The 12,498-nt window shown below is 38.5% G+C and overlaps 1 protein-coding gene across 1 annotated transcript in view; it reads left to right on the top strand.

The window, feature by feature from the left end:
* LOC105679037 (homeobox protein B-H1-like) overlaps positions 1-12,235 on the top strand; it is a 45,528-nt gene extending 33,293 nt beyond the window's left edge. Inside the window, exon 2 of the mRNA XM_012378813.2 lies at positions 10,868-12,235. Coding sequence (XP_012234236.1) covers positions 10,868-11,235 — 368 coding nt within the window. The 3' untranslated portion in view covers positions 11,236-12,235. The remainder of the gene's footprint in view (positions 1-10,867) is intronic.
* The last annotated feature ends 263 nt before the right edge of the window (positions 12,236-12,498 follow it).

Below are 12,498 nucleotides of genomic sequence, written 5' to 3'. Positions count from 1 at the left end.
CATTCACGGCTCACGAGCACGATTAAGATTCTTCGATTAAATTCGTCATTTCAATTCGCGCAGCTCTCGCTTATCTTCATCGCGCGGAGGAAAATGTAAAAATGCCGCTGCCAAATTGATTCGTAAGGGAGAAAGGGAACCTTGCGACGGCAAGGGAGCAAGACGAACTGCGTGGGATAGATGGAGAGAGAAAGAGGCGGAGCAGGAAATAAGTTCGGCCGCCATTTTGGGTGAGATTTGTCTTCATTAGGACTTCCTGCGGCGCCACTAACGTCCCACCTGGCGTTATAAGGTGTTGAACCACTCGAAGCGGTGATATTAGCGGCTGATGAAACGATATTGCTCCTGATGGGTGGTCCCCCACCTCAGTGTCGTTGATGAAGACGCGAACAGTTGGCTCTCCTTCGTCTTCCTCGCTCGGACTTACGAGCTGAGCTGACTTATTCACCCCTCATGTGGATTTACCAAGGCGACCCTTTGCCGCACACGTATCGGGTGAACATAAAATACGGTGCGTGGCACATCAGGAGCATTTTAGTTAATTCACGTTCCTTAGGCCATACTCATCTTACGCACAATCACGGAGAGTAATAGAATACGTAATAGTTTACGTGTTAAGCAGCGCATGGTGCTGCTGTTGCATATAACGTTTTTGCTTGGAAGAAGAGTGCTTCAGTGAGTGTTTTAACATGTTTTCATGTTATATTCATTTATGCCAGCAGCTACTTTCATCAATTCCGAAATTACTCTATGCGTTTTTTTATAATTATTATTTTTTATCTTAATTTGCAACAGCTTCCTCTGAATTATTTCTAGACACACCCTATATCTCCCAGCGCGTGCCTAGCCGCCTGATCAAAGCAGAGCTTATCGCTTATTGCGAAAGTACCGGACGTGTCGCTACCTCTACCTGACTCACTTGAACATAACTCTGCTTGTACTTCGTCGCGACGTTTTCTAACCGAATTCTAGCTCGCCCAAAAGAACGCGTCCGAAACACGCGATCTAATTTCGGTACTTGTTTGAAATTTTCGGATATATTGATACCGTACTTTTATCGCGAGTTTAACCTATCCAAAAAATGAGAATTTTATTATAAAAAGAACGCTCGTAAATTCTTATTTTTTAATTATATTTATACACGGAAAGAACACTCGAGTGTTCGAGAACGCCAGAAAGAGATCGAGTGCTCTATTGATAAATTTTAATTGTCTAAGAAAAATTATTTTCAGAACTGTATCTGGCATAATTTTTAAATATTTCAACAAGTGTTCTTTCCGTGTAGTTGAATTGTATTTAATATATAAAAATTGAAGGTGTAAAATATTTCCAAGTTTTATTTTATTCCGAAGTGTGAAAACAAATGTTCCTTAAAATAAAAATTTATGAGTCATTATTTCTAATGAGATTTATGCTAGATATGCGTGCCTAATCTTCACATGTTTACATTAACACGATCTTCGAATGAGATAAAATTCAAGGAAACCGTATTCAGTGTTAAATGTGCGATGAGAATATGGATTGTAGTGCCAGTAATGAGGCTAATAGCGAAGGACTTCGAGGAAAAAAAGGGGTAGCGCAACAATCCGGTCGGGCCGAAGAATTTCTCTCGTAATTACGCTAATCAGCGGCACGTGAATCGACCGTCTGTTTTTCAACGATTTCAAAGCCGCTAAAAGTGAGTAAAGGACTACAGGCGCCGGAAATAGACGCGGGAGACGCTAAAGGGGTTATGCGTAGGGACGTGTGCGCGAGGAAGTAGAGAGATACATAGCGAGAAAGATGAAAATCTGAGAAAGAAGTCTGAGCTAATAGGATCAGAGAGCCGCGGTCAAACGATCCTTGAAGCCGCTGTTATTTCAAGAGAGGCAAAAGAGACATCTCAGTGCGACGTTACGTGGTGTGTTACGTCGTTCATGAAATTCGAGGAATTTTATTCTTGCAAACGCTGCTTTGCACAAATTGCATTAAACTTTGCCGCCTGCTGGTATTTTCAATTTAAACTGATCTTAAGCGACCTCGCATAAACAATTATAGCTTGTACGTGAGTTATCTAAAGTACTGAAGTATCTAAATCACTGCAATCCAAGCAGACAGACAAATCAATGATTCTATTGTTCATTTAGATAACGCATAAAATAAAAATTTAGATATATTTGTGCGCACGATGTGTGCGAAAAAGTGGATTAGTTATTTAAAAGCACAAACTACACTTTAGATTTTTTCACCCACGTGAAATGCCACTAGAAATTAAAAGTCAAGAAAGTTTTGACCATTAAACATGACTTTATCTTCTTTGTAACCAATAAGTTAAAAAGAAATAAAAAATCAAGACAAATGCTTCATATGCGCGTGCGATTTGCGACATTAAAATTTTTTACATTACACATCCTACTAAAAAGATTCCCCGCATAATAATATAAAATTTGCAACGCATTCTTCGTACCGAAATAAAGCCAACCATGTTTGTGGGGCGAGTTGAGTTCTGGAAATTGCGACGAGCGAGAGAAAAATTTGTCCCCGACCCGAGGAAGTGACTTTCCTTCCAAGTATTTAAACGGCCCGCGTCCGCACCTCGTGGAAGGACGAGCGCGTCTCGTCGCGACTACTGACAAAAGACATCGTCTCCCGGTCATTAGTCACGGCGTCGTCACTTCTGCAATTAGAAGCCACTAAGCATTTTTTTCGCTCCACGCCCTACGTCCCCTCATCTGCCGTACGTGTCTTTACGAGCCTAGCCGTGGCGTGAGTCGACACGCCGTATTCCCAAGGGGATCCTTATGCAGCTAGTCGAGTTACCGTATTTTACGCTCCGCGCTGAAACCGGCCTCACGCAGTTCATTCCTTCGTTAAACGACGATTCGAGCAGCATCCGTTATACTCCGATAACTCGACCGAGGCGGTTTTGAATTGCTCCGGAAGCGATTAACTCAGGAATGGATGCGGTTTTATCCGCGCGGAGAGAGGAGCGAACATACTGCGTGCCCGATTTTAACATCTTGTTTGGAAAAGCAATTTTCTTTAATATTTCAATTATATCAGGGACTGTTTTATGTCCAAGCAAAAATTCAAGAAAGTCTGTAAAAGAATTTTAAAAATTAGAACGCGCATTGAGCGTTCTGTAATTACATAAAAATATTATTTAATTTTTTATATTCCGATATATATCTTGATATTCTTGAATTCATAGCCATATTTGTAGTCTGAGTTTACGGACGTGAGCTTATGAAAATTGGATTCAGAACCGCTTTGATCGGACGCATCATTATGCTCTTACAAACGACGGCTCGTCGATCTCGGATTAACGGTCCGTTGCGCCTCTCGAAAAGCGCAATAAGAATACGAAAGATGTACGACGTCGTAACTTTGTCGCTCGCAGAGACACAACTTGGGTAGGAAAGAGCAGGAAAGCGAGAGTGGCAGGTCGCGCTTACAAACCGGCGAAAAATCAAACGATAAATCTCGAACGCGGGACTGCGGTTATGCCCTTGGGTCTAAACGACTAAATAAGTGTTCCAATTTCAAAATTACCCGCTAAACGATTTGTGGGCCGGCAGAAAATATATCGTTGACATGTGGGCAAAGCCCCTCGGGGTTAAGAGCCGGGGTGTAGTAAGCCGAGGCGGGAGCGAAAGAGAACGGAGAGAGAAAGAGATGAAATGGGGAGAGAAACAGAGCCGGAGAGGGGCGGCGGCAGGGAGAAGAGAGACTCCCGGAGATGTCGGGAGACAAATGACCGCCGACCGACGGAAGACACTTCCAAATTGCTCCACGGTGTCGCAGTCCCGCCTCTTTTTGCGTGTCTCTTCGTATATTCTTCGAATGCTCGCTTGTAGCGGGCGGACGACTTATTAGCGAAATACCGCGGGACGTGTGGCACGAGCGACAGTTTGTTTTGTCAGTTATATATCCGCGATCCGATGTAGACACCGCTGTATTCTCCGATTTACATACCAACACATGATCCGTTTTCTATCGTGTGTTTTAAGATAGTGTAATTTGAAGTGATACAACTTTAAACATCTCGGGCTTAATTATATATTGGATTAATGCCTGAACAATGTAACGGGAACGAGTCTCTTTATCTACTCTTTGCAAAAATACTTATTTGCGATGTAAAATTTATATATATTTATATAATTGCGGTAACCGCCTGTGCGTATCTAACAGTTGTTATACACTAGTTTTCTTCGATTGCAATGTTTATCTAATTGGTTGATTGACGTTTCTGTTGCGTTCCGAAAACCAGGTCAATGACAGAGTTTAATGGTATCTACTTTAATATTTTATATATGACAATCATAGTCGATTACAAGTCTGCTAAGAGCTCTTACATTTTTATATCGATTTGCACAAGAAACAAACTTTTAAATAAGTTTTCTACTAATGAAAATTTAATATAGATATGTAAACCTACGGTAAATAATGAGAAAAAAGTATTTTAATTAATATTTTTATGAAAAATATGTAATTAATTTGTGAATGTTTCTCTAAAATTAGCGACACAAGCGCGAAGTATTAAAGACATTGCAGAAGCATTAACAAAATAAAAGTGTCGAGTAATGAAATTTATATCTCATCTTTCAATAGAAGGCACAAAAGACTGCCGCCGATGTATATTGTCGCTTATAAAAACGCACAATGTAGGAGTACCGTTAAAAGCGCGTCGAGACAGTGTAACGACTTGATTTTTTTTTACTGCGTTCCTGCGCAAGTCGATAAAGACGTCAAATATCTCGAGAGACTGGTTATCCATAATGGCAAGAAGCGCGATGGGAACCAGTTACGCCACTAATATACTTATGGAGAATTCGAATGATGCATCGCCCCATGCACGCGGTTGTTAACCCATTTCGATCTTTCCTTACGCGATAGCGGCATTGCCGCGGAGATACGTCGCCGACAAGCCGAAACGAGCACGTCGCTTGCAGCTATTGAACGATTTATGTACGCGCTAGGTCGTCCGATCAACTTCTTGCCTAGTAAGCACTGCTGCAATTTGCAATTAACCCCTTAAGCACCGCTCGTGGATATTTGCCAATCTTGTATCGATCTTGCGTGGGAAAAAACTCGACATACAGTCTCTACCAGCTTACAGAATTATCTCTTCAGGAATTTTTTCTACTGCCAGCAGGACGCAGTCTTGGCAGCAGAATAATTAATATCATTCAATAACTTAGATTAATGTACTACTATAATGAATAACATTTCTTTCTTTACTCTCGAGTCATGACACTGATTGCTCTAATTGTAATATATTGCTTTCAAATTAATCGTTAAAAGAAGATTATTTCGGTAAATTATAAAAAAAATTTCTAATATTAAAATATCTCAACAATTTTTAAGACCAAAGTATAAGATCTTCAATTGCCAACTGACTTAAGCGTTGCGGATGGCAATAAAATATTACAAATATTGTCCGTACGAAGTGTACCGGAAGTTGTTAACGGCGCAACGATTTTCCTCGCCAAGCGTTGCATCATAGGCCGTTTGCAATTTGACCGTAAAATTCAGATAACAAGAAACTGTTGTCGAATAATCTACTCGACGAGATGCCAGTTAGGTTGTTTCAAGATCGTCGCGCTTCTTAACTCCGTCACTATATTCTACTCGAGTGAATCCTGCTCGAGCGTAACCAAGATGGCTGCGTAGCGGTTTTGTTAGTCCTCGTGAAAGATATCATGTCGCTTTGCGTCGTGTCCATGTCCTACGGTCGTGTCGTTTGCTTCCGACGCAATTTTCTTTCTGTCATTTGCTGTCGTTGTATTACAATAAATCAAATTTCGAAAATGTCATCTGCAATCCTTATTTATACTCGTTATTTAGTTGACTCTTTTATTTTTATTTCGATTGCAAATCGGCAGTAAAAATATATTTAAACATTCTCTCGATTTTCAGTCATTTATGTATATAATTTAGGTTTTATTAGCGAAAATTTTACCGAAAGATGCACATTATGCGAAATACATTTTTATAATTGAATTTTCCAACGCATTACTTCGAGAAATTATTGTAATTTCTATAGTTGTACTTCCTGTCGTTAGTCCGAATAAGTGATATAGTTTACGACCGTGTAACCCACTTTCGAAACACGTACAATCTTCAATGATGAAAGGGTTAATCTCTCTTTTATTAATTATTGCGATACATTATAAGAGCAGTTTGTTAAATTAAGTTCGGGAGAAGATAAAGCACAGATACGAAAGTATACTGGCTCGCGTAATTAAACCAAATTTTCGGCCAAGTCAGCACATTAATTAAGCGAATTTCGCTACCATCTGTGACCCTAGTAGATGTCATACACGGATATGGTTTACGCACGGCAGGTGGTCGCGTCGGCTGCCTTTTAACAGGAGTTTATTTCTGATACTATTTTCTATTTCTGTACTTTTCTGTACAACTTCTCTGTGCAACTCTCATATATCACATGCACTACTTTAAAGTTTGCAATTCTCGAATCGCGCATAATTCGAAAAAAAATTTTAATTAACTTTAATGAAAATTAAAAAAAAATATATATATATATATATTTATTGATATTTTTTTATATGCGAAATGTCTCAACTTAAATAAAGAGCTGCATAATATCGGATCTTTAAACAACAAAGTTTTGTGTCTGCTAAAATTCTGAATGTTCGCCGGTAAATGGGGTGAGAAAATCTCGGGAAAGAAAGTATCAACGATGCGGCTATTAAGTCTGTTCGAAAGTTGCAGCGAAAGAGAGGAGGAGACTGCGGAGACGCGAGTTGCGAAAAGGCAGCCGAAGCGGCGAATTCGTGAACATCAAACGAATTAAATCTCTGCGGAGAGCCGACCGCAGAAACTAATATCTCGACGCACACCGCTTCTTCCGTCCGTCCGTCCGTCCGTCCGTCCGTTCGTTTACCGTTTCATCGTCGTGTCTCCACGTCCTTGTGCAAAAGTCGTTCGCTTCATCTTCGATTTTATTCATCAACATATTTGTAGATCCTAGCCTTATTTGAGAAGATTAAAATAATTGCCGCCAAGAGAATAATCATTGTGAAAGAGAGAGGCTCGATGAATCAAATAAAGAAAATACGATTTTACTGTTTAAATTAATTCGCCATGAATAATTTAAGATTACAATTAATATACAAATTGATATCAAATTGATAGGTTAATGCAACATTACAATTTAAATAATTATACGAAAATATGCATCCTCTCTACATGATATTAAAACTTCGGATCTTTTAAGTTTTTTTTTTCTTTCCTCCATTTCTTTCGTCTTTGCTTTGGATTGACATTTGTGAACATACATGTTGCAGTTACTTTGATTGCAGTGCAATCGACGTGTGTGTAATCGATTCAATATGTCTCTCGTGAAGGCCTCTCGCCTTCGTTAAAGCGCTTGACGGACTTCAACTCTGTAATTATTTTCCCGAAGTCCATAAATCGGAAATTAATGTTCTCTGGTATACTGGTTATTAATATTTCTATGTGATGTCGACTTCACATAAACATAGCTAAATTAATCGGTCCGCAAATAGACCTATTCGTTAGACAGGCGATTACGTTCCGCGTACGTCCAATCCACTTATCACTCACGTATAGAAGTGATTGTATTTTATTCTTTTGAACTACGTACTTTTCATCCGTCGTTGATTCTACCGGATGTTTTGAAAGCAAAATAGTTTGAGAATGGAAATTATTAAAACTAATATAGAATGCATTTACGACTAACATTAACATTTTTTTGTCTCGATTTTAATATGTTTGAAATTTTAACATTATTTGACATCCAACGTTAAACACAAATGTCAGGTTATCACAAGAAAATATCACGGATCGAATAAAATACATTTCCAGCACACATTTGACGTTAAATATCATAATGATCATATAAATTTCACTTTAATTGGTGTTGTAAAGTAATTAAAAACAGTAATAGTAAAATTACGAAAGCATTCTTCTAGATAAGACAAATTGTCTCGTCAAAAACGAGACGACCACCTTACATGACATCGTTTGCGTCGGTTGGTGAGAATTTTTTAAGTGGACTGTACGGTCGGGTTGCGCAGGTGTGACCGATGGCGGCGGCCTTTGATCCTGGAGCGACTCTCCTCGGCTACTTTGTCCGCGACTCATCGCGCCCGCCTCTCTTTTTCGTCATTCAGTTCGATTATTTCCTAATGGCTAACGCCATTGCGAAAACGGCCGTCGCGTTATATTCTCCGGTAAACATTATGCAAGGCAAAAAATGCATAGGGGCGCCCCGGTTGTCCGCTAACGACGTTAATTGACAATATTTTCCTCATCCAAGGGTCAACGCGAGGCATAACTAAAATTGTGAAACGGGAACCGGTATTACGCGGCGTCATCCACTAATAAGATACGACGGCGGGCAGTGATTATTTTAGACTTCGCGAGGAGGCGATTATATATACGGCACTAGCCGATCGAATCGATACGGTAATTTTCTTGTCAGGCTTTACTAATTATCTTAAGATTTAAAAATCCCTCAATTCAATGATCCCCTAAGATACAACATTAAATCCATCATTACTGATATTACTTATATTTTTAGTTTAAATTACTTTATTACAGTTATTAATTTTTTTGTGTACTGTGTGGAACTTATTATCGAAATTGAGAACGGAAATTAATTGAACTTTATCGTTTGTCAACTTTTATAATAAAGTTTCTTATAATAAAGTGACGTTTAGTGAAATTTTAATGATATCGGATTGATGAAATGTTTAAAAACTAATGTGAAAACGAAACATTATATAATACATTATTCTATAGAGAGGCATATGTTATAAGGATCGATATATGAATAACCTTTTTCACCTTTTGTTGTAAATTATTCAACCTCTCATATCGTTAGCCTTGGTAAATAATGCTGCAGCACGTGTTCGAAAAACTGGACTGCAATGTCTACCTTCATCGAACAGTGTTCGATAATATGCGACGACGTAGATGATTGCTTTAACTGACTGCCTCTTAACCGGCAATTAATTTATAATAAGAGACCGATTTAAGAAACTTGCTGCGATAATAAACTCGCGACGAACTCGCGATAAGATACGATGGAAGTCAGAACTTTTTAAAATGGCAATTTATTCTCACGGAACATATTTAGGTACAAAAAAATTAGTAATAACCTGCTCAGGTACTTGATTTCTGATATATACGATTTAAACCTCAATTGTTTAATTAAAAAACTATTGATTTTTTTAGGTAATCTAGGTATGTTAGCTGGAGAATACATATGCCTAATTAATATAATGCATTGTAAAATAGAATTATTTTCATAAAATATTCATAAATAGTTAAAGATCGTTTTTAAACCCGATACTAAAGGTGAACGTTTGGTGAGAACACTTTGAACTACAGCTTTAGTTGGATCATTGGGAGCTACGATAGTTATGGCCTCGGAATTCCGTGATCTGAGCACCGTAACGAATGCGTAATACTTTTATGGGGAGAACCCTTCCGCGTCTCGAAAATAAATTTAATTTGTAGCCTTTACTGGACGATTCTCTAGCTATAATTTCAATAGTTGCTTGAAAAAGAACTTTGTTTGCATCTCCCGCTCGATCGCCACGAAGTTATGAAATTTTGATATTATAGATAAAATATATATTTCAGAAATTAAACACATGCATATATACGCATATTATACAAAGAAAAATCTTACAAATTGTTTGCATCAATTTTTCGAATTAATGAGAATTGGGAATGCAAGAAGAATAAACCACGTACACTTTGGAAAGACTTATGCTAACTATGTTGCAGCCTTGATTGGTGCAAATGAATTACGATTGCTAATTTAATGCAACAGTGTAATGTCTACCATAAACTCTGTTTCATAGAAACAACTGTTCGCCAAAATGCCGTTATTTGCCGCGCAGCTGCATGTTCCTCAATCTCTGACCGGCATATGTTGCCGTTTATTGGCAATCTCGTGGAATTAATTAATAATCGTCTTGTCCCGATTACTAGCGTACACGTATATCCCTTAGTTACTAATGATTTTGCAAATCTACATAGCGAAAGCCAACATATGCCAGATCAAATCTGTAATAACATATATCTATTGATAATATCCTTCTTATCGTATCTATCTTATTTTATTCCCGCGTAGTAACGCGCATTAAATAGCGAAAACGATAAAGCACGCAGCGCGAACTAAACGTCCGTTTAATTTTCTAATACTCCTTTTCCGTGCAACTATCGCATTTTACACTTAGCGCACTTTTGCCGAGTATTTTTTTCCGCTGCATAAGTTCACGAGCAATTACTCAGACGACGTGGACGATAAAATCTTAATACACCTATTCGTATCGGTAGCTAATTATCGCATTGCGTTTCTGAGAGACACGCTTGGTTGAGACGGACGGTCTTGTTATCGGCAGGATTTAATTGCTGCTGAATCGACGATTCGTTTGCGGTCTTGCGCAATACTCGCGCCTTCGCTCATTCATTATCCGCGCGCGTAATAAGCGGTGATGCGGTGTAGCGCTACCCACGAAAGCCGAATCACTCTCGGATCTTTCGCGAAAGATTGCATGGATCACTGATAAAATTATACTCCGCGATAAAACGCTCTTTTAATTATTTTTATCGCTCCAAGTCGTTTCCCTCTTGTTTCTTATCGCTGCAGCGTTGCTTCTTGCCAGTCTTTTTGCAGATTGAAATTTTGATTACACATAGGTATGATAATTTGCACGAAATAAGATGAATCCTTTCGCACATATTTGAGTAACACGACTCTTGCATCAGAATCCAAATTTTTACATACAAAAATGCATAAAAAAATTAAATAGTGTGTGCGTTATCGCACAATGTGTTAAGGAAATACGAGAATACGACTAATTGTGCCTAATTTTCTATGTTACAGAGCAAGCCAACCACTTGAACCTATTCAATAACCGTCAGCAGCCGAAGAAAAAGCGCAAGAGTCGAACCGCCTTCACGAATCAACAGATTTTCGAGCTGGAGAAGAGATTTTTGTATCAAAAGTACTTGAGCCCAGCCGACAGGGACGAGATCGCCGCTCAGCTCGGTCTCAGCAATGCCCAAGTGATCACGTGGTTCCAAAATAGGAGGGCGAAGCTCAAGAGGGACATGGAGGAGCTTAAGAAGGATGTGCAGACTGTGAATCCACTTCTGGTCGCACAACATCACAAGACTTTCCTGGAGAACGTGCAAGACTTGGGAATCTTGAAAAAACGACCATTGCCAAACTCTATGGACGAGAAATCGTAGAACGCTCGAAATCGCCTCTTCGACTATTCGTGTGCAATCAAAATTCCACGAAAGACAACAACTGATAGTTATTCGTACGACGATACCAAGTATCTTCGACCGAGTAATGATTGAATCGTGACACACGATGTCGTGTTATGGCGCATTATTCGGCGTAGTTTCTTTTTTATGTGCGACTCAAATTTCTGGTGCATTCTAAGTCCTTCCTAAGAAAAATTCTACAATAATGGACATCTCGGATCTAACACTACTACAATATTCAACACTATCTATCTAATAGTCTACTACGATTCAATCTTGAAGCTCATTTTCTGAAATTCTGTAAAGTTAATTGTTGTTGCATCCGCGGTAAGAAAAGTATCCTGTATTACGGTACAAAAAGCAGTAACGATTCCATAAACTGGAAAACGATCCAATAAAAACGAAAGAAAGCTGTCATTCAAAAGTGTCAAGGGAGATGTTGTTTTTGTCGGAAGTAAAAGTGGCGATTTTACGTCGTAACTTACGGCTTTAAATGGAAAGCGTATGATAGTCTGCTGCGAGTTTACGCGCGGAGCGCGGGATGTATTATAATGTATTTATTATGAAATTGAGAGAAAATGTGAGAGAGAATGAATCGCGCGCGAGGAAACCAGGATCGTCGATAATAAATTATTAAGTGAATATTATTCCGTAAATTATAAATAATCACGCGCCATCGTGTACATATAATTGTATATACGTAGATATACATCGTTCCCTTGATAATATTACGTATAGACATACTCTTTAGAGTCGTTATATATGATTAGAATAAAAACGATCGTAAACATAGATGGGACACTGCAATATACCTGATTATAAATTTAATTAGTGAATTTTAGGGGCGAGTAAGATGTATATCTGCATATGGCGATTCGTAAAGTGATAGTGAGGTGCGTGAGAGTAAACTAGGAGCGCGTGTGTAAACCGACTTAGTACAGTGTATAGTGAAGCTAAATAAATGGAAACATCATTCAAACTGTTTGCGTATCAACTTTGATCCTATAATCCTTCCTTTCACTTCTGTTACGTCAAGTGACATTTGTCTCAAACTTGAGACAGACAACGTAGAATAAAATTATTAATACATTTCGAAGTAAGAAATTCGCAAATTAATTAATCATTAAAAAGTATTCTGTTTTCACGCATCATCTAAAAATAAAGAAATTGTATAAATATTTATCTTCAGATTGCTTTAACGTAGCACGATTTGCATTTTATTGTACTTTGCGTAATACTATG

Source organism: Linepithema humile, chromosome 2 (genome assembly GCF_040581485.1).
Source record: "Linepithema humile isolate Giens D197 chromosome 2, Lhum_UNIL_v1.0, whole genome shotgun sequence".
NCBI lineage: Eukaryota > Metazoa > Arthropoda > Insecta > Hymenoptera > Formicidae > Linepithema > Linepithema humile.
This window is presented reverse-complemented; position numbering and strand designations above follow the sequence as displayed.